Source organism: Heloderma suspectum, chromosome 2 (genome assembly GCF_057233095.1).
Source record: "Heloderma suspectum isolate Gila_16-S chromosome 2, 16-S_ref, whole genome shotgun sequence".
NCBI lineage: Eukaryota > Metazoa > Chordata > Lepidosauria > Squamata > Helodermatidae > Heloderma > Heloderma suspectum.
In genome coordinates, this window is record NC_139459.1 from 220,252,893 (window position 1) to 220,276,770 (window position 23,878).

General features: G+C 45.6%; 1 protein-coding gene across 6 annotated transcripts in view; it reads left to right on the forward strand.

The window, feature by feature from the left end:
- The window catches only part of LLGL2 (LLGL scribble cell polarity complex component 2), a 72,007-nt gene that overhangs the window by 41,599 nt on the left and 6,530 nt on the right, over positions 1-23,878 (forward strand). For 5 of the 6 annotated variants that reach the window (XM_084838078.1, XM_084838081.1, XM_084838077.1 and 2 more), the window contains exons 11-22: positions 1,770-1,987; positions 4,289-4,356; positions 5,437-5,590; positions 5,760-5,864; positions 8,529-8,821; positions 9,962-10,100; positions 10,968-11,118; positions 12,898-13,014; positions 17,784-17,950; positions 18,736-18,997; positions 21,859-22,012; positions 23,638-23,681. In XM_084838078.1, the coding sequence (XP_084694204.1) occupies positions 1,770-1,987; positions 4,289-4,356; positions 5,437-5,590; positions 5,760-5,864; positions 8,529-8,821; positions 9,962-10,100; positions 10,968-11,118; positions 12,898-13,014; positions 17,784-17,950; positions 18,736-18,997; positions 21,859-22,012; positions 23,638-23,681 (1,872 nt within the window). The remainder of the gene's footprint in view (positions 1-1,769; positions 1,988-4,288; positions 4,357-5,436; positions 5,591-5,759; positions 5,865-8,528; positions 8,822-9,961; positions 10,101-10,967; positions 11,119-12,897; positions 13,015-17,783; positions 17,951-18,735; positions 18,998-21,858; positions 22,013-23,637; positions 23,682-23,878) is intronic. The other variant, XM_084838083.1, reaches the window with a different exon arrangement.

A 23,878-nucleotide genomic window follows, 5' to 3' on the forward strand; every position in this document is an offset into this window, starting at 1 on the left:
GCATAGTAAGAAGCAGAGATGTCACCTTGCAGACAAAGATTTGTATAATCAAAGCTATGGTTTTCCCAGTAGCAACGTATGGCTGTGAGAGCTGGACTATAAGGAAGGCTGAGCGCCAAAGAATTGATGCTTTCGAACACAAAAGCATAATGGTGTATTGGTTCAACAAGCGTTATGAACTTCTTTTCCAACTTGTGTGCACGCGTGGGAAGAACCACCTGTCGCTGAGTTCAGTTACAATATCGCACACTCCAGATAACGTGATGCTGTAACAGATACGCATTTTGCTTTTCTAAAGGAAAGCTATGATGAGCTCCTACAGAAGCATTTTCCAGGTTGTAATTAAGTTCTTCTTGTTCTCAAACAGATCAGTTGTTCTCAGAACCAGCAACGCTGCTACATTTTAAGCAACTTAATTTGCTGGATTGGCCTAAGTTCCTAGAAATGGTCTAACAGTGACAGAACTAACTGGGTCATTGCTGAGTATGCACAGTGCAGTCTGTCATAGAACTGCAGGCGAAATACCCCCTCAACTGTTTAATTTGCATCAAATAATAGATTTCCTAGTTTCTTGGGGTCATTTCATGTGACATTTTTGCTACACTGATAATCTTGGATAAGGCATGTAGTTAACTGTGCAGGGTGGTTATCATTTTTTTGTCACAGGTACTTTGATCAGACGGCAAAGTAAAATTTAAAGCACTGTGCTTCAGAGATTTGTGTTTTTTAAGGGATTTATACCTTGCCCTTTGACAGGTTCCCAGGGCAGCTTATAAGTTAAAATTATAACCAAACAAAAACATTAAAAGCATGTGAGGGTTGTTTATCCCACACTAATCAGTTTCGCATGACATGACAACCCCTGTATGGAGTTGGCTATACAAAACCGTGCCCACAAGTGCTCCACAGAGCCCAGTCTGTGTCCTGCCTTTCTATTTAAAGAACAAAAATATCCCAGGCAGCATTCTTAGGGCCAAAAAAATCCGTATCTAGTAGCTTTGTCTTTTTTCATGCTTACCCTAGAGTAAGCATGGGGCCTGATCTGGATCTTAAAAGCTAGTGTGGCAAAGCGGTTAGAGTGTTGGGCTGGGACTCGGGAGAGCCAGGTTCTAGTCCCCTCTCAGCCATGAAGCTCACTGGATGACTGTGGGCCAGTCACTGACTTTCAACCTAACCTACTTCACAGGGTTGTTGTGAGGATAAAATGGAGAGGAAGAAGACTATGTAAGCCGCCTTGGGTTCCTTGCAAGAGGGAAAAAAGCGGGATATAGATTATTAATAAAGAAATGCCTCCACTCCTCATGCTAGGGTCCTGATCCAGATTGGACACTCCCCTGAGCCTACTCTAGAGTAAAAATGAAAACAGACATAGCTGCTAGATACTGATTGAAAGTCATGTCTGTTTTGGCCCGTATGCACAGTTAGCCAAGTGGTGGGAAAATACTGCTTGTGAATATTAGCTGTTCTGGCTGGGGATGATGGGAGTTGTAGTCCAACACATCTAGAGGGGCAGCAGATTGGAGAAGGCTGCCCTAAGTGCAGGATCTATCCACACTGTTGTCTTCTTCACCCAGGTGCAGTGCTTATGCCACATGTACAGTTAACCTATTGGATCCTGACCTCCTGCTTGACTCCCTGGCTTAGATAAACCCTGCTACTTGTCACGTTTGCATTTATTGGTGAAAGTACTTCATGTTTCTTCTCTGCCCGTCACCTTGTGTTCCCCCGCCCCAATAAAAGAATTGTTACATTGACTCCCTTTCCTGCAGAGTTTGATGACCCATCTGCAATGGTGGTGTTAGCAGAAGAAGAGCTGGTAGTAATAGACCTCATGTCTCCAGGCTGGCCATCCATCCAGCCTCCATACCTTGCATCTCTCCACTGCTCGGCCATCACGTGTTCCCATCATGTCTCCAACATCCCTCTAAAGCTGTGGGAAAGGATCATCAGTGCTGGGAGCAAACAGAACTCCCCGTTCTCCAAAATGGTACAGCTTGCATGCACTTGTAGAGCAGGAATATCTTTGAAGTGAACACATGATGTGGGAGGGTTTTTTCCCCCCAAATGTAATACTGGATTTTGAGCTGCAATGTAAAACTTTGGAGGTAGAAGGTATCTCTGCTTTTAACAGAGTGTGGGAGCAAGAAACATCAAGATCTTGAGTTCTATCCTAAGTATTTGGGATATAATTACACCCTCAGTACAGAATCTATGACTCTGTAGGAAGAAAGGGGAGTATGTTTTGTAAAAAGTAGAATATATTTTGTAGTAAAGGAACTCCTGCAAATAACTCTGCTGCAGTGTTAAAAGAGCTTTCCTTGCGAGCCCTCAGATAACATGGAAGGGGAAAATCTGAACTTCTGCATTGCTTTATCTGCGTTATCCTTTATCTTGGACACAATGTAGTCTTGGAAGAGGTGCCTGGGGTAGGGTGGGGGACTAGCTTAAGACACTTCCAATCCTTCTCCCCACCACCACCTCTGCTCCCTCTAACTCCAACCTCTGTCCCTTAGCTTTTGCTTGTCTTATTCTTTTCCAATACTCTATGAAAAAAGGAACTAAATCATATAACTACAATCAATCTTGCCCAGTTATGCAAATAACTTTGCAATATAGCTGCTTATGGAATTTAGAAATCTGACTTTAATTTGGGAATATATAGGGAAGGGCTGTAGCTCAGTGGTTGAGCACATGCTTTGTATTCAAATGGTCCCAGGTTCAATTTCTGGCATCTCCAGGTAGGGCAGAAAAGGGTCCCTGTCTGAAACCCTGGAGAGCCGCTGTCATTGGGGATCTTCACATGACACACACACATACCCAACCCTGAAAGAATACGTGGGGTGGTCAGGCATGTGGGCTGGTCCAGCCCCCACCACTGATGTGTGCTGTGGCCACCTCCCCAGTGCCCATGGCGGAAATGCTACCCTGCCATCAGTGTGCTCAGACCATATGGGAATGGTCTCTGTGCATGTACTGATGTGTGCACATAGAGCTGCTCCATTTGAGGGACCCTGGTTGGACCAGAGGCCCTCCTTGCATGAAAAAGCTCTAAGTGCACATGTCACTACACAGTGGTGTAGTGGAGCCAGCGCTTGCAAGGACACAGCAGCAGCGGAACATTCTTAGGGATGCTGAGCCATCTGCTACCCCCACCTCAGAATTCCCTGTCCCCTCTGAGCTTCCCTGCAGTTCTTGAAGTAGCTTGGGCAGAAATGGATTTTCCCAGCAACAATACATTGTGAGCTATCCCTGTTGTAACGCGAAGCATTTTGGCCTGATTTTGAACGGGCTATTACAACCCATTGGCTTTACCAAAGACCTGCTCCTGGTGGAGGTGCGAACTGCTAGAAGTGGTCTCTTGATATGGATCAACACAGTTGCCTGTATTTTGGGACTCTCCTTGAGGTTGTGGCTCTGGGGACTGCCGTGATGAGCACCTTACCATTACACTGACAGTGCAAGTGTAGAGCCCTGTCCCATCCCATCTGGACTAGCCTGGGCAGCCTCATGACCTCCCTCATGCATTCTTTTGTCATGGGATTCATGTGAGCTTCCCTAGCTGGTCTAAACCACAATATAGGAGAGAGAAAGAGAGAGAAGAGGTGTCCTTGCCTGCCCACTCTTTGATTTTGGCCCACCTACTGCCATTTGTATGTGGTCCCCAACTGCTTTCACCCATAGGAGTGTTGCTCTCAACCCGGAAAATCTTGCCCCCCTTGGAATAATACTGAGCTAGATGGACCAATCCATCTGCATTGGTATAAGGCAGCATCCTAGGTTCCTCAAGCTAATATGGACTTCTAGATCCCCTGATGACAATAGATTCTCCCTGTGCAACTGCATGACTCTCCATGCACATCTAGATGCAGTCAACCCAATGGGGGTCTATTCTTGTGCATGGTAGAGAGACTGGGAGGTCAGTCTTCAGGGCATCTGAAGTGGAAAACATTTTTCAGCCTGACCAATTCACAGTAAACACAGGCCCAGTTTCAGAATGTTCAAACAGTTAGGGCTTGTGAATACTCTGAGCTTCCTGCACCAGCTGCTGCTTATAGAGAAAATGTAGGTTAATGGATTCCTTCCAACCTTATATTAAACTTAGCAAGAAGAAATTGGCTAGTGAAAACTTAAGAACTGATGTCTATTCTTAAGCCAAAGTCTAATCTGTGTTGATTTGATCTTTAATACTTTCCTGCTTCCTCTCTTGCCCTCACACCCATTCTTTGTATATATACTTATAACTTTACGTACAGTAAATGCATTCCTGTTGAAATTTCTGTTTTCCTAGCCATGGCCAATTAATGGAGGCACCAGCAAAGCTCCAGATCCACCCCAGCGGGACTTGCTGCTCACCGGGTAGGTATAAACACACAAATCCTCCCTTGGGTTTATTGCTGTGGAGGCTCTGATTTTGTAATCTCTTACCAGCTATGCTCAGTCAGTCTGGGATGGTTGGCCATAGGGTGAGGGTCATTGCTTGTGCAACAGTAAACAAAACTGAGAGTAAAAATAACTGGCCATTTTGAAGATGGACCAGTTAGTATTTGAAACTCTGTTGGTAATTGACTCTTTTTACAACACAACATCTGGAATTTCAAACGAAACATTCTTAATAGTCTTGTGAGACTTGTATTCCTGTCCAGATTCCTGATAAGAATCTCCCACTTAAAGGCCCAGGCATCCTGCCAGCCATGCTAAAAGGATGCATTAGCATATAGGAGCTGGGATATGTGGTGTTTCTGAGAACCTGATGGTGAGATGCTGTGGAGAGATGATTGAATGCAAGGGACCTTTCATCAGACTTCTTAAACTAGGTGGTATATACAAACTAATTTCTGAAATGTTGCTTGGGTGTTGCAAGCAGCTGTGAAGTGGGAAAGGATCAATCCTGATCCAACCAAATGAGTGGTCTGGCCGTGCCACAAATGCAGCTGCATGAATGTCATTATAGCACCCCAGTACTTAAGGTGGCTTGGAGTGTAAACTAGAGGAAGTCACCTTGGTGCCCTCCTAGGATTTTGGACTAAAACTCCCATAAGCCCCAACCAACATGGCCAATGGTTAGGGATTCCAGGAACCGTAGTCCAGAATGTCTGACGGACACCAAGTTGCCTTCCTCTGGTTTAAAACAATGGCTAACATCCAAGAGATGTGATACAAAAGGAAAATGTCAGCATCCTCTCCAGCGTGCATGGGTTCTGCAGGCTGCCATGAAAGAAGAAAGTTTCGCAAACCACTGGCCTTCTTGAACAGCCAGTGAAAATTCAAAGTACCTTTTAAAACGCCTGCATTTATTAAGCGTTGGCTTACATGCTTTCACGCATAGGGATTGACTGGATTAAAGTGGCAGGTAAACGTTCAACGTGTTTTCTTACCTGGAAAGCAAGCAGTGATGCTGGTGTGACCTGCCTGCCCCTTTCATCCTTTTCCCGCCAGGCACGAGGATGGCACAGTGCGCTTCTGGAATGCTTCTGGCGTTTGTCTGAACCTCCTGTATAAGCTGAGCACGGTGGAGGTGTTCCTCACAGACGCCGGTCCCAACGGCAATATGAACCAGATGGGAGAGGATGAGTGGCCTCCGCTGCGCAAGGTGAAGTGGCCTCAGTTCGTCTTAAACCACCTGAAGCAGACAGTAGACAGTCTATATAGTAGACAGGCTGGCTGCCTACTATGTAGAGCTGCAGAGAAGCTACACTTTGCGACTGCACGCCTTGCGTGGTGTTCATGTGGTCTTTGTTTCTCCCTCCCTGCCCTACTAGGTTGGCTCCTTTGACCCTTACAGTGATGATCCCAGACTTGGGATCCAGAAGATTTTCCTGTGCAAATACAGTGGCTACTTGGCCGTGGCAGGAACAGCAGGGCAGGTACTGAAATGCATCAAAAGGATTTGGATGGGCTCTTCTGCATGCTCTGAGAAGCAGCACAGACTCCCTTGCCACCATGTTCCGTAGATGTGACTGTTCCCTAGAGACCATCAGTGTTTTATATTATTTCCCTTAATTGGGAGATGCAGGAGCTTGAACTTGTCTAGATGTCCTGCTCTCTCATCTGGAGTATCTTCGCTGCAATCCTAACTATTTGAGGGGTGTGGGAGGTGGAAGCCTTCTGGAAGCACTGTTATGTGCTCTTTGTGCTACTCCCTGGCTTAAAACAGGTTCTGGGGCGATGTTCTTGTAAGCTCATGTTGAATTTCCAGTATGCATATGGAGGGAGTCACTGCCACACATTGACCTGGTTCCCATGTCACAGTGGCAATTCCTGGGTTGTTTAACCCATGGGCAAATGTTGGGTTTACTCTGGGTGGTTTAACTCATACACAGCCCAGAGTTTCTAGGTTTGGCTGTCATGAAACAGGCCAGGAATGGGGTTTCTGGGTTGTTAATTGAAATCAGAAAGGGCCCACATGCTCCACTCATCACCACAATTCCTGGGTTAAACAACTGAGGAACTGCCACCATGATGTGTGAATCAGATCTATATCAAACCAAACGTCTCCTTTAACCATGCCTCAGGTTGCAGGACACATTGTAAGTTTCCTCTCATTCATTTTGTATCACATACCCTGTTGGAGCTGCCAACTATGCAGCCACTCTCCAGTTAAACCTGTCTTTGCTCTCTGAATTCTTGTGCTGTTTTGGCCAGCTGAATCCTGTTGCTAATAGCAAATCCACACCTAGTAGCACAATGCAATGTCTGTATAATGGAGCAAGCTGGGAAGAATGTTGTGTTAACTGGCACTAGGCCAGCCTTCCTGAACCAGCTGCCCTCCAGATGTGTTGGGCTACAACTCCCACCATCCTCAGCCTGCAGGACTCTTCCACCAGCCAGGAAGCTGTGTGGGCAATGTGAAATCTGAGTTAGCTTCCAGCCTCCTTTTGCTGCCCCCCCCCCCCCGGGTCATATTCCCATTCAAAGAACACCAGGAAGAATCCTTGGTTTTGGATTAATGACTTGGGATGAAGTAGCCTTTTTCAAGGACAGACATGTCTAGTGGATCCAAACAGCCCCTGCCGCAGTACACATTGATCTGTTGTTGCATTGACTATGGAGGACCAGTGCATACAAATGGCTGAACATATTTGGTTTGCAGATGCTGTGAAGCAAATAATCAGGCAAGAAAACCGACTATGACAACAGGAATAAATTATTTATGCATGTCCTTCTGTTGTGATGTGTGAAACATGGGTTTCTTTTCAAAGAGTATTGGTTCAGGTTACAAGTAGTTACAACTTGCTCTTGGGCTCTTCACTGATGTGCCTCTCCTCTCCTTTGTAAAGCTGATGTACACATTGAGCTGTATAAGATCACCTTTAAACTAGCTTTTTAGTGTCTGTGTTGGTTTTCATCAGAAATATGCTCTTCAGAGTAGTTTTACACTGGACTTGTGGGTACGATGCTGCTGCTGCTGCTGCTTCTGCTGCTTTTTCCAAAAGCTCTTGCAGGAGTCGTGTAGACATTGGCCTCCATGTGGGTACATGTTGATTTGTGAAAATAACTGCATCTCCTCAGGGCGAGCGACAGGCAAGCAGCCTCTTACGGCCATGGTATATGGGACACACGAAGCTGCCTTAAGCCAAATCAGACCATCGGTCCATTTAGCTCACTCAGTTCTCCAGGGTTTCAGCAGGAGTCTTTTCTCAGCCCTGCCTGGAGATGCTGAGGATTGAATCTGGGACCTTCTGCATGCAAAGCAGGTGCTCTGCCCAAGCTGTGGCCCTTTCCCAAAGTCACAGTTGTCTGATTACTATTTTACTGCCCTTTAAAGGTTCATAACGGGTGAATATAGAGGACTGTTTACCCAAGTGGGCTGATTGCAGTGGTGTGCATGTAACTGCTTGGTGGATGACAACCATGTTGTGGTTGTCATCCACAACATCCTGCCAAATGGTGGCAAGAGTCTTCCCAAATACCCACTCCAGATCAGAAAAAAGAAAAGCAGCTGATTGATGGATTTCTCCTTGCTGCTCCTGGGCAGAAGCATTAGATTACTGGTTTATGACGTAAATATATGGCATGGTTCTTAACAGCAGCCCTGTGTTTTATGTTGTGATTTCATTGCTTTTACTGATTATATGATTTTATTGCTTTTCTAAGATGCCTTTTAAGGAGTTATGCTAAAAGGTGGGGTGTATATAAATAAATACATGAAATAATTCTGATTATATGCAAGTATGCTACAACACCTGGTAAATAGCTGTCTGTGTTACGTAATGACATACTCCGCCAAAGGCGTCCTGCCTTTATTCTAACAGGGCTCTTTGCCCTTTTGACTTCAAATTATCTTACACCACAGAAAGAAAGGTGTTAAGATTCTAGCCAAAAGTGAATCTGACAGTTGGAATTCCCTCCTCACCAAAGTGAAGCTTAAAACAACTGAGGAAATGGATAGAGTGCAAACGTGTTCCTCACTGCTTTTGTAGTAAAGACCCAAAGGAGAAAAGTGCACTTGTCCTGGGGCTTGGAGGTGCTGTGCAACGCTGAGATTTCACAATGCAGTCTTGAATGACACCCCCCCCCCCATCTCCCAGGTACTTGTAATGGAACTAAATGATGAAGAAGCAGAGCAAGTGATTGACCATGCAGAAGCAGACCTCCTCCAGGACCAGGAAGGCTATAAGTGGAAGGGTCATGAACGGCTGAAAACCAGAGATGGGCCTATTCGATTTGAGCCTGGCTTCCAGCCATTTGTCTTGATCCAGTGTCAACCACCAGCTGTAGTCACATCACTGGCCCTTCATTCAGAATGGAAACTTGTGGCCTTTGGTACAAGCCATGGCTTTGGGCTCTTCGATCATCAGCAAAAGCGGCTGGTCTTTGTCAAGTAAGCTACATCCAGGAGGGTGGGAGGAATTGAAAATAAATATTCCTGACTCTCACAATACAGGGTTTACATGTGTTTTAAATAGAACGTTCCTCCCAAACTGCTGTGGCACCATGATTGAGCTCAAGCAATGAGCTGAAAGTCCTGGGATCAGGTCAGCCAGGGAATCACTTCAGCAAAGTATTATTCCTCTGCTGCCATCCTATATTTGCAATAGCTCCCCCCTACTGTTAAGTGGGTCCCTCATGCATGTATGTGCTGGGCACCTAAATAACTACAGAGAGAAAGCTGGAGTAGGTCTCTGCAGTTGGGAATGGACCCCCAAAGTACTCAAGAAAATCCTGTTTTGGGAAGAGACCCCCCTCCTTTCCCCTAAACACTGCAAAGCAGCTCAGATACAGCACACAGGCTAGCCTGGACCCAAGGGCAAGGAGTTAGTTGTGTTTTCTGAGCATGGCTTAGCCAACACAATTTGGCTCAGACAGGTACACAGCCTAGAAGTCCAAAGCCATTATCCTGCCCCTCTGGCTGCCTAAAAGGCAAAGGGAGGCTAAGCCCCTGAAGTAATCAATATGAGGGGGGAAGGTTCCGCTCCATGAATGTTGCAGTGGATAACACACTTCTAGGAAGAGAGCATTGGTGTACCCTACAGAGAGTTAAGGCTCACCAAGATAATACATGTGAAGTACTACATAAATACAAAACTATCATATAATCATTTTGGAATGTAAGTACTGGACAATGTGAAAGTTGATGTATCACACTGTTTTCAAAAACCTCAGCTTTTGCTTATACTCCTCATGGCTGCAGAGAAATGCTAAAATGAAGGCCTTTGACGGGGCTTCAAGTAATCTGCCAAAATGGTGGTGGTGGTGGTGAAGATTCCACAAAAACTAATAACGAACATTATAAAGCGTGTAGTTTAGAGCTATTCTAATTTTCAGAATGCTAGTTTCTCTGGAACAAAGGGTTTTAGATCTCGAGCACTGGCAATGTCATATGTTGCCTTACACGCCATTTCAGATCTCTATGCAGTAAAATGTAATGAGACTTGCTGGGTTTCTCATGTCTGACTGCCACTTAGCGAATAACAGCTGGCCAAAAGAGAGAAATGAACTGGTCCTGTTGGCTTCATCCTAGGTGTACCCTGCATCCCAGTGACCAGCTGGCCTTGGAGGGCCCTCTTTCCAGGGTGAAATCTTTAAAGAAGTCCCTCCGCCAGTCCTTCCGACGGATGCGAAGGAGCAGGGTGTCCAACAGAAAGCGGCGAACTGGTGAGGTAAAGTGATGTGCGGCTTTACATATTCAGTAACGCCTTTCTTCAGTTCCACATAAATGTGGAACAGCCGTGCCTCTTACATCAGCCTTCCCCAACCTGGTGCCCTCCAGATGCTTGGACTACAACTCCCAGCTTTCCAGACCATTAGCCATGCTAGCTGGGGCTGACGGGAGTTGAAGTCCAAAACATCTGGAGGGCACCAGGTTGAGGAAGACTGTCTTGAAATATTGCGTCTTGGCCTTGTCATTCATGGCATTGATACCTCACATGAGGAGGAGAGTCTGACAGCCAAAACTTGAACCTTTGGGGCAACGCTGCTGGCTCCCTCGAAGCTGAGGTAAAGTGCAATGCTTTTTTGTTCCTCTTCTTCCATCCTAAAGACAGCCAGAGAATTAAATATGCAACACTACAACATCCTCTTTCTGAAAAGCTTCCTGTTGATCAGAGCAAGTGTTATCCTAGTGCTCAGTTTAATGCCCACAATAAGTGTTCAGCAGTATAAGAAATAATCTCCTTGGAAGCTGCTTGACTTCTTTATAAAAACATAGGAAGCTGCCTTCTACCAACTGGTTCGTCTAGCCCAGTATTGTTGACACTGACTTGCAGCGGCTTTCCAGGGTTTCAGGCAGGAGTTTTTCCTGCCCTAACTGGAGATGTTAGTGATTGAACCAGGAACCTTCTGCATGCCAAGCATATGCCTTACCACTGAGCTGTGGCCCTTTTATAAAGCCTCCTTACTTCTCTTAGCAACTAACATTCGTATTAGATTTTTAAAAATCATGTTGCTTCATCATCAGAATATCATCTCTCTGCTTGAGGGATGAAAAGGGTTTATTCATATGTTCCCCATTTTTGTTTTGTGGGAAGGTACAAGAGGGAATTTCCAGGCATGACCATGATGCACTACAGGAGATAGAACTGGCTCCCGTCCAGCGGAAGATTGAAGCACGGTCAGCAGAGGACTCCTTCACTGGCTTTGTGCGCACCTTATACTTTGCTGACACCTTCATAAGAGACAGTGAGTAAGATAGGCTTCTCCCTTTTTTTGACTTGCCACGTGCTCCTGTGCTGAGAATGGAAAGAATAGACCAGCTAGGTGCTTCTCATTGACTCCTGCAAAACAGTTTGACTCGGTCACTGTTATTATTATATTTATTTATACCCCACCTTTTTCCCAATTCTGGGACACAAGGTGGCTTACAAACATTAAAACATATACAATTAAAACATATGAAAATATACAAAAGTTAAAATATAATTAAACAACAATTCAATTAAAATTATATTAAAACAGCATTTTAAAACAGTGTTTTAGCAGCTTACCCCCAGGTTCCAACTATGTCCCAAAGGCCTGCTGGAATAAGAATGTTTTAGCCTGTTGACCACTACCTCCTAAACTGAAGGGAATTACAGGTGTGATCCTGTGCATTTTTACACAGAGAAGAAGTCCTACAATTCCCAGCATTCCCTAGCTAGGAATGCTTGCTAGGGAATGCAGGGAGTTGTAGGACTTTTTTTCTGTCTAAATATGCATAGAATGCTTGCTAGGGAATGCTGGGAGTTGTAGGACTTTTTTTCTGTCTAAATATGCATAGGATTGTGCCCTAAGTCGCTTCTAGTTTAACAGGTTTTAGCTTCCAAACAAAATATCTGTACTTTAAGTTTTGTTTCTAGTCTCAGAATATTAAGCTGAAAAATACCCCTTTTGATGAATGTGAGTTATGTTGGATATATTCAAAGCATTTGAGTTACTGCATTAAATGTCAAATGCAGCCAGGATAGGTACACATACATCAACATTTGCCGCTTATTCCAGAGACAAAGTTTCTGGGTTTTTTCAGCATTTTTGGAATTCTTTTGGATGATGGATAGGAAGGGGCACTCCAGGAAAAGTAATGTTGACTCTGTGGGGACAAACTGACAGGTGTGCCCACAATGTGTGGGACATTTTAGTTTGGAAAAAAGGTGAGTAACATTACTGAGGTGTATAAAATTATGCATAGTGTGGAAAAAGTGGATAGACAGGAGTTTCTCTCCCTCATAATACTAGAACCTAGGTTATCCCTTGAAGCTGACTGGTAGGAGATTCAGAATAGATAAAAGGAAGTACTTTTCACACAGTGCATAGTTAAACTGTGGAATTCACTACAACAAGATGTAGTGATGGCCACCATCTAGGGCAGCTTTAAAAGTCGATTAGACAAATTCATGGAAGATAAGGCTATCAGTAGCTGCTAGTCCTGATAGCTGTATGTCATCTTCAGTATCAGAGGCAGTACTCCTCTGAATGCTAGTTGCTGGTATTGCACTCATGTCCTCCTGCTTGTGAGCTTCCCAAGAGGCATTTAGTTGGTCACTGTGGGAAAACAGGACGGTAGACTAGATAGGCTTTTCATCTGGTCTAGCAGAGCTGCTCTTATGTGCAAATCCTGGCCCAAGATGCATTATCCTCTTCTCCCTTCCCTCTGGCTTGTGTTTATTGGCTGCTTCCATAGTTTTAGTCTCTTTCTACCACCATGAAGGCTAGAAACATTTGGATTTCTTATCTTGTCAACAACTGTCATGGCTATGCTGATTTCGAGAATTCCTCCTGTTACACTGTGCTTGACTAAATCTGATACACTGTGTACTGGTACAATATACTGTATCTCATGAATTAATGTGTATGCTTCGAGCAGAGCTTTAAGTTGATGAACCCAGGTGAGTCCAGTAGGAGCATAGAAGGAGAAGTCTTGCTTTCCGTCACTTGCTGTACCAGAAAATTCTGCTTATGGCCTCTGTTTTCTCTCCGTTCCAGGTTCCCGGCACAGTCCCTCCTTATGGGCAGGTACTAATGGGGGCACAGTATATGCCTTCTGCCTGCGTGTTCCTCCAGTCGAGAGAAGAATGGATGAGCCTGTCAGAGCAGAGCAGGGTGAGTGAACAGAACAAATGAATTTAGATTTTAATCCTGAAATTTATTGTTAAAGATGTATGTGTGAGATGCCCAGGTGAGGAAAGAATCAGATCCCTAGCAAAGACTCCATCTGTTCTGATTACAAAGAAGTGACTATTGGGAATCTGATACGCCTTGTGCACTGAATGCAGTGTTAAGAGCAAAACGAGACGCCGTTAATTGCAATACTATACCAGTTCCCAGGTGTTTTGTTAGCAGGGACTTCAGGCCCCAACTTTGCTGGGACTGATGATTTGTTGAGAAGCACTTTTGGATAATGTGGTGTTCTGAAGAAAATGGTCTCACTTGCACGTGCCTACCTAAAAGTAATACTAATGTGAACTTGCAGAAATGCTTTGAATTCATATTATCTTCTATGGCAAGTTTTCCCAGCCTGATGCCCTCCAGATATTTTGGACCTCAACTCCCATCAGCCCCAGCCAGAATGGACAATGGTCAGGGATGCTGGGAGTTATATTCCAAAATATCTGGAGAGTGCCAGGTTGTGGAAGGCTACTCTATGCTTTACTGGGATAGTCCTTCCCCAGTCATTGTAAAACAAGCCAAAGTCCTGGGGAAAAACATTTCTCACAAGTCACAAAGAACTAGAACATTCTCCTGGACAGAGTAGGTGTTTAAGAGTTGGGAGGATCATCTAGCCAAACATCTGAGACTATATTTTCTTTACTGTGTTTGTGAAGGAAAGTGGTTCAACAGCTTCCCCTTGGGCATTACATGCCATTCATTAGTCACAATAATTAATGTTCCTAATACTTAAACGTACCTTCTCATAATGTGAAATCCAATTGCCCTTTGTCTGCGGTTGCAGGAAATAATTTCTCAGGGTCTCTGTCATCACTTCTTAATTACTTTGGTTGGTTATCAAACTCCTGTCTCACCCCATCTAAGCCCATCCACTTTAAGGTTTATGTATTAATTACATGTGTATCCTGCCCTTCCTCCGTGGAGCTCAGGCCCATGTACATGGTGCTGCCCCATCCCCCGTGCTCTTGCAGCAATCATGTGTGGTAGGTTAGGTTGAGAGATCGTGACTGGCCGAGTGAGTTCATGGCTGCATTGGGATTTGAACCCAGGACTCCCCCACTCCTTATCTGAACTCTTAACCACACTGGCTCTCTCAGTATTTCCTCCGCTGTGCGGGACCAATGATGAGTGTATTAAGGTTCTACAGAGCCCTAGCAAAGGGTGGTAGACGACTAAACGCAGTAGTTGTGTTCTATCTAGGGGTAGTATCCAGTATTAGTCCTACATAGAGTAGACCCACTGAACTGAATGGGGCCTAGGTTAGTTGTGACTAACTGAAGTCCCAGTGAAGTCCCATTCATTTCAGTGGGACTACCCGATGTAGGACTAAGACTGGATTTGTTGTTGTTGTTCAGTCGTTCAGTCGTGTCCGACTCTTCGTGACCCCATGGACCATAGCACGCCAGGCCTTCCTGTCCTGCGCTCTCTCCCGGAGCGTGCTCAAGTTCATATTCATTGCATCCGTGATGCTATCTAGCCATCTCATCCTCTGCCGTCCCCTTCTCCTTTTGCCTTCAGTCTTTCCCAGCATCAGGGTCTTTTCCAGGGAGTTTTCTCTTCGCATTAGGTGGCCAAAATATTGGAGCTTCAGCTTCAGTATCTGTCCTTCCAATGAGCACTCAGGGTTGATTTCCTTTAGGATGGACTGATTTGACCTCCTTGCAGTCCAGGGCACTCGTAAGAGTCTTCTCCAGCACCACAGTTCGAAAGCATCAATTCTTCGGCGCTCAGCCTTCCTTAATAGTCCAGCTCTCACAGCCATACATTACTACTGGGAAAACCATAGCTTTGATTAGACGGACCTTTGTCGGCAAGGTGATGTCTCTGCTTCTTACTATGCTGTCTAGGTTGGCCATAGCTTTCCTCCCAAGGAGCAAGCGTCTTTTAATTTCATGGCTACAGTCACCGTCTGCAGTGATCTTGGAGCCCAAGAAAGTAAAATCTGTCACTGCTTCCATTTCTTCCCCTTCTATATGCCAGGAAGTGATGGGGCCAGATGCCATGATCTTCGTTTTGTTAATGTTGAGTTTCAAACCAGCTTTTGCACTCTCCTCTTTCACCCTCAACAAGAGGCTCTTTAGATCCTCTTCGCTTTCTGCCATTAGGGTGGTATCGTCTGCATATCGGAGGTTGTTGATAATTCTCCCAGCAATCTTAATTCCGACCTCTGATTCATCCAACCCGGCATTTCTCATGATGTACTCTGCATATAAGTTAAATAAGCAGGGTGACAATATGCAGCCTTGTCGTACTCCTTTCCCAATTTTGAACCACTCGGTTGTTCCATGTCTGGTTCTTACTGCTGCTTCTTGACCCTCGTACAGGTTTCTCAGGAGACAGGTAAGGTGGTCTGGTACTCCCATCACTTTAAGAATTTGCCACAGTTTGTTGTGATCCACACAATCAAAGGCTTTAGCGTAGTCAATGAAGCAGAAATAGACGTTTTTCTGGAATTCTCTTGCTTTCTCCATGATGCAGCGAATGTTGGCGATTTGATCTCTAGTTCCTCTGCCTCTTCTAAACCCAGCTTGTACTTCCGGTAGTTCTCGGTTCGCATACTGCTGAAGCCTAGCTTGTAGGATTTTGAGCATCACCTTGCTGGCATGTGAAATGAGCGCAATGGTGCGGTAGTTTGAACACTCTTTGGCGTTGCCTTTCTTTGGAATTGGAATGTAAACTGACCTTTTCCAGTCTTGTGGCCACTGTTGAGTGTTCCAGATTTGTTGGCATATTGAATGCAGCACTTTAACAGCATCATCTTTTAGGATTTTAAATAGCTCGGCTGGAAAACTGTCATCTCCGCTAGCTTTGTTGTTACTAATGCTTCCTAAGGCCCACTTGACTTCACTCTCGAGGATGTCCGGCTCAAGTTCAGTGACCGCACTATCATGGCTATCAGGGACATTCAGATCTTTCCTGTATAGTTCTTCTGTGTATTCTTGCCACCTCTTCTTAATCTCATCTGCTTTTGTTAGGTCCCTGCCTTCTTTGTCCTTTATCATGCCCGTCTTTGCACAAAACGTTCCCTTGAGATCTCCAATTTTCTTGAAGAGATCTCTAGTCTTTCCCATTCTGTTGTTTTCCTCGATTTCTTTGCATTGTTCATTTAAGAAGGCCTTCTTGTCTCTCCTTGCTATTCTCTGGAACTCTGCATTCAGTTGGGTATATCTTCCCCTTTCTCCCTTGCTTTTCGCTTCCCTTCTTTCGTGAGCTACTTGTAAAGCCTCATCAGACAGCCACTTTGCTTTCTTGCATTTCTTTTTCTTTGGGATGGATTTCGTTGCTGCCCCCTGAACAATGTTACGGACCTCCATCCATAGTTCCTCAGGCACTCTGTCTATCAGGTCTAATCCCTGAAATCTATTCCTCACCTCCACTGTATATTCATCAGGGATATGATTTAGGTCATACCTGAACGGTTTAGTGGTTTTCCCGACGTTCTTCAATTTCAGCCGAAATTTTGCAACAAGCAGCTCATGATCTGAGCCACAGTCAGCTCCAGGTCTTGTTTTTACTGACTGTATAGAGCTTCTCCATCTTTGGCTGCAAAGGACATAATCAATCTGATTTCGATATTGACCATCTGGTGATGTCCATGTGTAGAGTCGCCTCTTGTGCTGTTGGAAAAGAGTGTTTGCTATGATCAGCATGTTCTCTTGGCAAAACTCTATTAGCTTTTGTCCTGCTTCATTTTGTACACCAAGGCCATGCTTGCCTGTTATCCTGGTGATTTCTTGACTTCCTACTTTAGCATTCCAATCCCCTATGATGAAGAGGACATCTTTTTTTGGTGTTAGTTCTAGAAGGTGTTGTAGGTCTTCATAGAACCGATCAACCTCAGCTTCTTCGGCCTCAGTGGTTGGGGCATAGACTTGAATTACTGTGATGTTGAATGGTTTGCCTTGGATTCGTACTGAGATCATTCTATCATTTTTAAGATTGTACCCCAGTACTGATTTTCCCACCCTTTTGTTGACTATGAGTGCTACTCCATTTCTTCTAAGGGATTCTTGCCCACAATAGTAGATATGATAGTCACCTGAATTAAATTCGCCCATTCCTGTCCATTTTAGTTCGCTGATTCCCAAGATGTCGATGTTCAATCTTGCCATCTCATGTTTGACCACCTCCAGCTTACCTTGATTCATTGATCTGACATTCCAGGTTCCTAAACAATATTGTTCTTTACAGCATCGGATTTTCTTTTCACCACCAGACACATCCACAGCTGAGTGTCCTTTCGGCTTTGGCCCAGCCGCTTCACTCTTTCTGGCGCTACTTGGAAATACCCTCTGCTCTTCCCCAGTAGTATATTGGACACCTTCCGACCTGAGGGGCTCATCTTCCGGCGTCATATCTTTTAGCCTTGTGATACGTTCCATGGGGTTTTCTTGGCAAGAATACTGGAGTGGGTTGCCATTTCCTTCTCCAGTGGACCACATTTTGTCAGAACTCTCTGCCATGACCTGTCCGTCTTGGGTGGCCCTGCACGGCATAGCTTATGGCTTCACTGAGTTACGCAAGCCCCTTCGCCACAACAAGGCAGTGATCCATGAAGGGGACTGGATACTACCCTAGAAATCCACCAAGTCTAGCTAAAGGAAGAAGTGTGCATTGTAGAGCACTTCGCTTGTTGGGGCCTTGGACCCAGCCTCTTGCCTTCTTTGTGTGTGCTTTATGCATTTCTCTTCCTTTCTTTCCAGCCAAAGAGATCCAGCTCATGCACAGAGCTCCTGTTGTCGGGATTGTTGTTCTGGATGGACAGAGCATGCCCCTTCCAGAGCCACTGGAAGTAGCACATGACCTTTCCAAGAGTCCCAACATGCAAGGTAGCCATCAGCTTCTCGTGGTGTCTGAAGAACAATTTAAGGTAACAGTACTGTGTGTGTGCATGCACGCGCTCCTTACCTATTGGAGTACAACAGCCAAAGAATTACTGGGGAGTTATTTCTTCTCAGGAGTTCCTTCCTGGAATTTTCTCACTTTTGAATGAAACTGACCTGGTTTGCCTATAACGGTGGCACATCAGCCACGATTTGTGGGTACGAATGCTGCAATTTGCTGCCAAATGCCGCTGTTATGTGCTAACAGCCCCATTCAGTTATGCCTGCTGCTGAAAGATGCTTTCAGAGTTAAAAAGAGCATCCAGTAAACTTTTGTATGTGGCAGGGATTCCCACCTTCTTCTCCCCACCAGGTCATTGCGTTATATGCATTACTAACCCTATGTTTGATACCCCTTCCCTACCTTCAGTCTGGTGGCTGCCCATAATCCTAGAAAAGGACAGAGTCAGGCTAAGAAAGAAGAAGGGCTCTGTTCTGGGATTCTGACTGCAAACCAGCCCTTTGCTGACTTCGTGTATCAGAGGGTCAATGTTTTCTATCCTGGCTATGTGCGAAAAACCCATTGCTGGCAAATCCCTTATAGTCAGCCATGAGAGGCATCTAAGCTTAGCGATTTCCTTGCCACCTTCAGAAATCCAGGCTTGGTTTGCTGACGAAGAAGGGAGAAGCTACAGCTTCCTGTTGGCAGCTAGATGAAGTGTGCTGCCTTGCCTCACATCAGCGGGACATTCGTTGACAGGCTGACCAGCACTGGGGTGGGGTAGCTCTTGTATGAACAAAGGGTAATCATGTTGCTTGTTTGTACTGGCAGGTCTTCACATTGCCCAAGGTCAGCTCGAAGCTGAAGCTCAAACTGACAGCCCTGGAAGGCTGTCGGGTGAGGAAGGTGGCCGTCGCCAACTTTGCCAGCTGCAAGACCGAGCACAGTGAGAATGATTTGGCTGTTCTCACAAACCTGGGAGACATCCAGATCATCTCCCTTCCTTCACTCAAAATCCAAGTGCGCTATCCCTGTATCCGCAAGGAGGATGTGAGTGGCATTGCCTCCTGTGTGTTCACCAGATACGGGCAAGGTAACAGCATTGGCCGTGCACATGGTGCCAAGCTCTGCTGGGTTAGGTCTTTGAAAGATTTTATCTGTGATCTTAAAGTTAGAGCATGATGCATGTTGCAGGAGCCTTTGTGCATCTATGAAGAATGCTAGGAAAGTGAAGAAGAGGAGTATTCTAAAATGTGGAAATAGTTTTATCCGCTTTCACAATGAACTCCAACCATGCCTGGACTAGTCTCCTAATATGGCAGCTGTTACACCCTAGGACTTTTCTGCTTTAATATGTGCACACATTAATTTGAAACTAGCTTTTCAGAAGGATCACAAGAGTTCCTCCATGAGGAAACATTATTACATGGGTACCGGACATGCATATTGAGCAGAGCCCGGCCAGCTCCTTGGTATACATCTGAGCTGAGGGCAATGAAGCAAGAGGGGAGACGGCTAGAATGCAGGTGGAGGAAAACTCGTGCTGAGTCTGACCGAACACAGGTAAGAGGCCACTGTCGAGCCTACTCTGTGGCGGTGAGGGTGGCAAAGAGACAGTTCTTTTCCACCAGCATTGCATCTTCTCAGTGTCGTCCAGCAGAGCTTTTCCGAGTGGTTCGTGGCCTGTTACATTCTGGGCCAGGGAGAGAGACGGTGGAACCCTCGGTAGCACGCTGTGACGAGTTTGCACGGCACTTTGAGGATAAAGTTGCTCAGATTCGTCATGAATTGGACACCACCATTAATGCAGTTCCATTGGTAGAGGCGTTCAGAGCACTGTCTGGTCCAGTTTTATTGGATGAGTTTCAGTTACTGAGGCCTGAGGATGCGGACAAGGTGCTTGGCCAAGTCCGATCGACCACTTGTGTGCTTGACCCTTGCCCTTCATGGCTTATTAAATCAAACAAGGAGGGGTTGTCCGGCTGGGTCCAGGAGGCTGTAAATTCCTCCTTGAGAGAGGGAGTGGTGCCTGCCACTTTAAAAGAAGCAGTAATTAGACCACTCCTGAAAAAGCCTAACCTGGACCCAGAGGATGTTAACAATTATAGGCCAGTGGCCAACATCCCCTTCCTGGGCAAGGTGCTTGAGCGGGTGGTTGTAGGACAGCTCCAGGCACTCTTGAATGAAATGGATTATCTAGATCCATTTCAATCGGGCTTCAGGCCTGGTTTTGGAATGGAAACTGCCTTGGTCGCCCTGTGGGATGACCTCTGCCGGGAGAGGGACAGGGGGAGTGCGACCCTGTTGATTCTTCTGGACCTCTCAGCGGCTTTTGATACCATCGACCATGGTATCCTTCTGGATGTGTTGTCTGGGTTAGGAGTTGGAGGCACTGCACTACAGTGGTTCCGCTCCTACTTGGATGGCCGATTCCAGAAGGTGGTGCTGGGGGATTATTGCTCTGTGCCATGGCAATTGTGCCATGGGGTTCCACAGGGCTCTATTTTATCCCCCATGCTGTTTAACATCTACATGAAACCGCTGGGGGAAGTTATCCGGAGGTGTGGGCTGAGGTGCCATCAATATGCAGATGACACCCAGCTCTACCCCTCTTTCTCATCAAAACCAGGTGAGGCAGTGGCTGTTCTGAATCAGTGTCTGGGCACGGTAATGGACTGGATGAGGGCTAATAAACTGAAACTCAATCCAGACAAGACGGAGGTACTGTTAGTGGGTGGTTTGTCTGCCCGGCTAGGTGATATTCAACCTGTTCTGGAGGGGGTTGCACTCCCGCTAAAGGATCAGGTTCGTAGTTTGGGGGTGCTCTTGGATCCAGAACTGTCACTTGAGGCACAGGTGAACTCAGTGGCATGGAGCACTTTTTATCAGCTTAGGCTGGTATACCAACTACTCCCTTATCTAGACAGAGATAGCCTAGCTACAGTTATCCATGCTCTGATAACTTCTCGTCTGGATTACTGCAATGTGTTATACGTGGGGCTGCCTTTGAAAACGGTCCGGAAACTTCAGCTGGTCCAAAATAGGGCAGCAAGATTGTTAACAGGGACTGGCCTGCGAGCTCATATTACGCCAGTACTTTTCCAGCTGCACTGGCTGCCAGTGCATTTCCGGGCCCGATTCAAAGTGCTGGTGTTAACATTCAAAGCCCTTAACGGCTTGGGGCCAGGTTACCTGCAGGATCGCCTCCTCCCATATGTGCCTGCCCGGACCTTAAGATCATCATCAGCGGCCCTTCTCCGTGAGCCCCTGCCAAAGGAAGTGAGGCGGGTGGCTACTAGGAGGAGGGCTTTTTCTGTTGTGGCACCCCGGCTCTGGAATGAGCTCCCTAGTGAGGTTCGCCTGGCGCCTACATTGTATTCCTTTCAGCGCCAGGTGAAAACCTTTTTATTTTCCCAGGCATTTTAGCATTTTAGCTTTCTAAATTTTTATCTTTGCTGTTTTAAATCTGTATTTTAAACTCCTGCACTGCTGCTAGGTTTTATTGTGGTTGTATTGTTATATTGTGGTTTTAATGTTCTATATATTTTAAATTGTTTTATTTTGTGTTGTTTGGTTTTAATTTTTGTGAACCACCCAGAGAGCTTCGGCTATTGGGCGGTATAGAAATTAAATAAACAAACAAACAAACATACATACATATATCTAGATTTGCTCATGTGTAGGGTTCTGTATTTACAGATCCATCCAGGAAATGTTAGTTTCTACTTGGGATTCTTTTTTAAAAAGCTAGTCATGAGCACCAAACATGACATTCAAAGCTGTTTATGTAGCCTGATCCTATGTATGATCTGAAGTTAGTCCCACTTGGTTCCAGATACATGTGTATAGGTTTGCAGGCTTAGTCTGCTGCGTGGGGGAATGTATTTTAAGAAATCCAGTTCTTTGCTGTATCTCTACATGCACAACTTGAAGTTTCTCCATCTTTCCCTGCAGGATTCTATCTCATCTCCCCATCAGAGTTTGAGAGGTTTTCCCTTTCCTCAAAGTGGTTGGTTGAACCGCGATGTTTAGTAAAAGCACCTGAAAGGGCAGGCAACAGCCATATACACAACACATCTGGCATGGAGAAGGCTTCAAGGAAATCCAAGTACGCATGCCTCCGGAGTTTCCATTGACCTAGCCAGCTAGCCATTTTGTTGCGCTCTGAAAGGGTCTGGTAGCACAGTAATGTCCTACTTCATATTGTTGTGTCTTTTGTCATTCACACTTTAACTGGGAAGGCCACAGAGAAGGAGGCCCATGCTTGCGCTAGATGGGTTTGGGTCAATACTGTCCTGCCACCGTGCTCGCCACACCAGCCTGCCAACAGGGCCTTGCTTGTGTGTCACCCTCTGTTCATGGTCCTGATTGAAAAGAGAAGTAACCTCAGAAATGATCAGTTGCATATTGCATTTCAAACTGGCACTGAGACTCCTGCAGCGGTGTAACGTAGTGCCACAAAAATAAAGCCCTTGTGAGCTGGGTAGAACATCCAGTCACCAAGCAGTATAAACAACTCTGTGTGTGCCAGGCGAGAAGGGCCAAGGTAGGAAAGCTGTGAGCTCTAGGAAAGGCCACACACAGTTCTGGCCACACGCAGAAGCCATCTCCTAGTTTTCACTGAAGGGGTAAACCTTGTGTCTAGGCCAGGGATGGGGAAGCTCCAGCCTGTGGGTTTGATAGGGCCCATGGGGGGTTCTCCATCTGGCCCAGCCACTTCTTCCCCTAGTCCCATCTCCTCTGCCATGAAAGGAAAAGCTCTTATCTCTAATCGGCAGTTGATCAGAGAGAAGTGCTTTCTCCTGATTAGCACTGGAAAAGGCTCCCTTTCTCAGTGCTTAGCAGGGAAAAGCACTTATCTCCAATTAGCTGCCAATAAGGTATTTTCTCTGTGGGACAGGCTTGTCCTACTTACTTGTGAGTAGAGCTGTTGCTTCTGAGTAGACATGGTTCCTACTACGAAATGGAATTTTGAGGCAGATGGAATTTTCAGCCCTGTCCACTTCTACCTTTGACCCCACCCACACCTGGAATGCAGCTCCCAAGAGATTCACCAAAACAGAATTTGGCCTTCAGGCCGAAAAAGGTTCCCCACCCCTGATCTAAGCTGTATCACTGCAGATGAGGGCTCACATAACAGTGAGCGTGTGTAAGAGAGAGGGTCTGTATGGGACTTCTGCAGTGTGGTGTAGTGGTTAGAATGTTGGACTGGGACTTGGAGATCTGGGTTCTAGTCCCCACACGGCCATGAAGCTCACTGGGTGACTTTGGGCCAGTCACTGACTCTGAACCTAACCTACCTCACAGGGTTGTTGTGAGGATGAAATGGAGAGGAGGAAGACCATGTAAGCTGCCTTGGGTTCCTTGCAAGAGGAAAAAAGGCAGAATTTAAATGTAATAAACACATATGAGCTGCTTCCTTCAATTTGAAGTGGCATGTTTACCACCTCAGTAAGAATTAGGCTCGACCAGGTTTTTTTTCTTACTTGGGGTGGGGGGTTTTTGGAGTAGAGCTCTTCAGGGTAATGCAAAGTGAAGCAAGCATACATAACTTTCTCTGCTACCTATGTCAGTGTCCAGGTCTTCTCTTTATAGATGATGGAGATTTGCTGTGGCTTAAATAAAATTCATTTTGGTGTGAGCCTAAGAGCAAAGTAGTAGGCTGTGCCTCCTCAAGACCAGGGTAAGAATTTTTCTGCAACTTGCCTCATTGGCTCTTTTTTCTATCTACAGCAGCTGGGAATCAGGACGGATTTCTGGTGATCCAGGTGGAGATGGTAAGCAAAACAGGAGTGCATAGAACTAAATTGCTAACGCAGTGCCTTGTTTAGTAATCTAACCTAGCATCCAGGTTAGATTACTGAAACAATAGAATGCTTAAAGATAGGTAGAAACTCAGGATATAGCTGCAAGGCTGCAGACTCCTATTGATAGGAAGAAACACATCTTGCCAGTACTTGAGGCTTCAGGCACT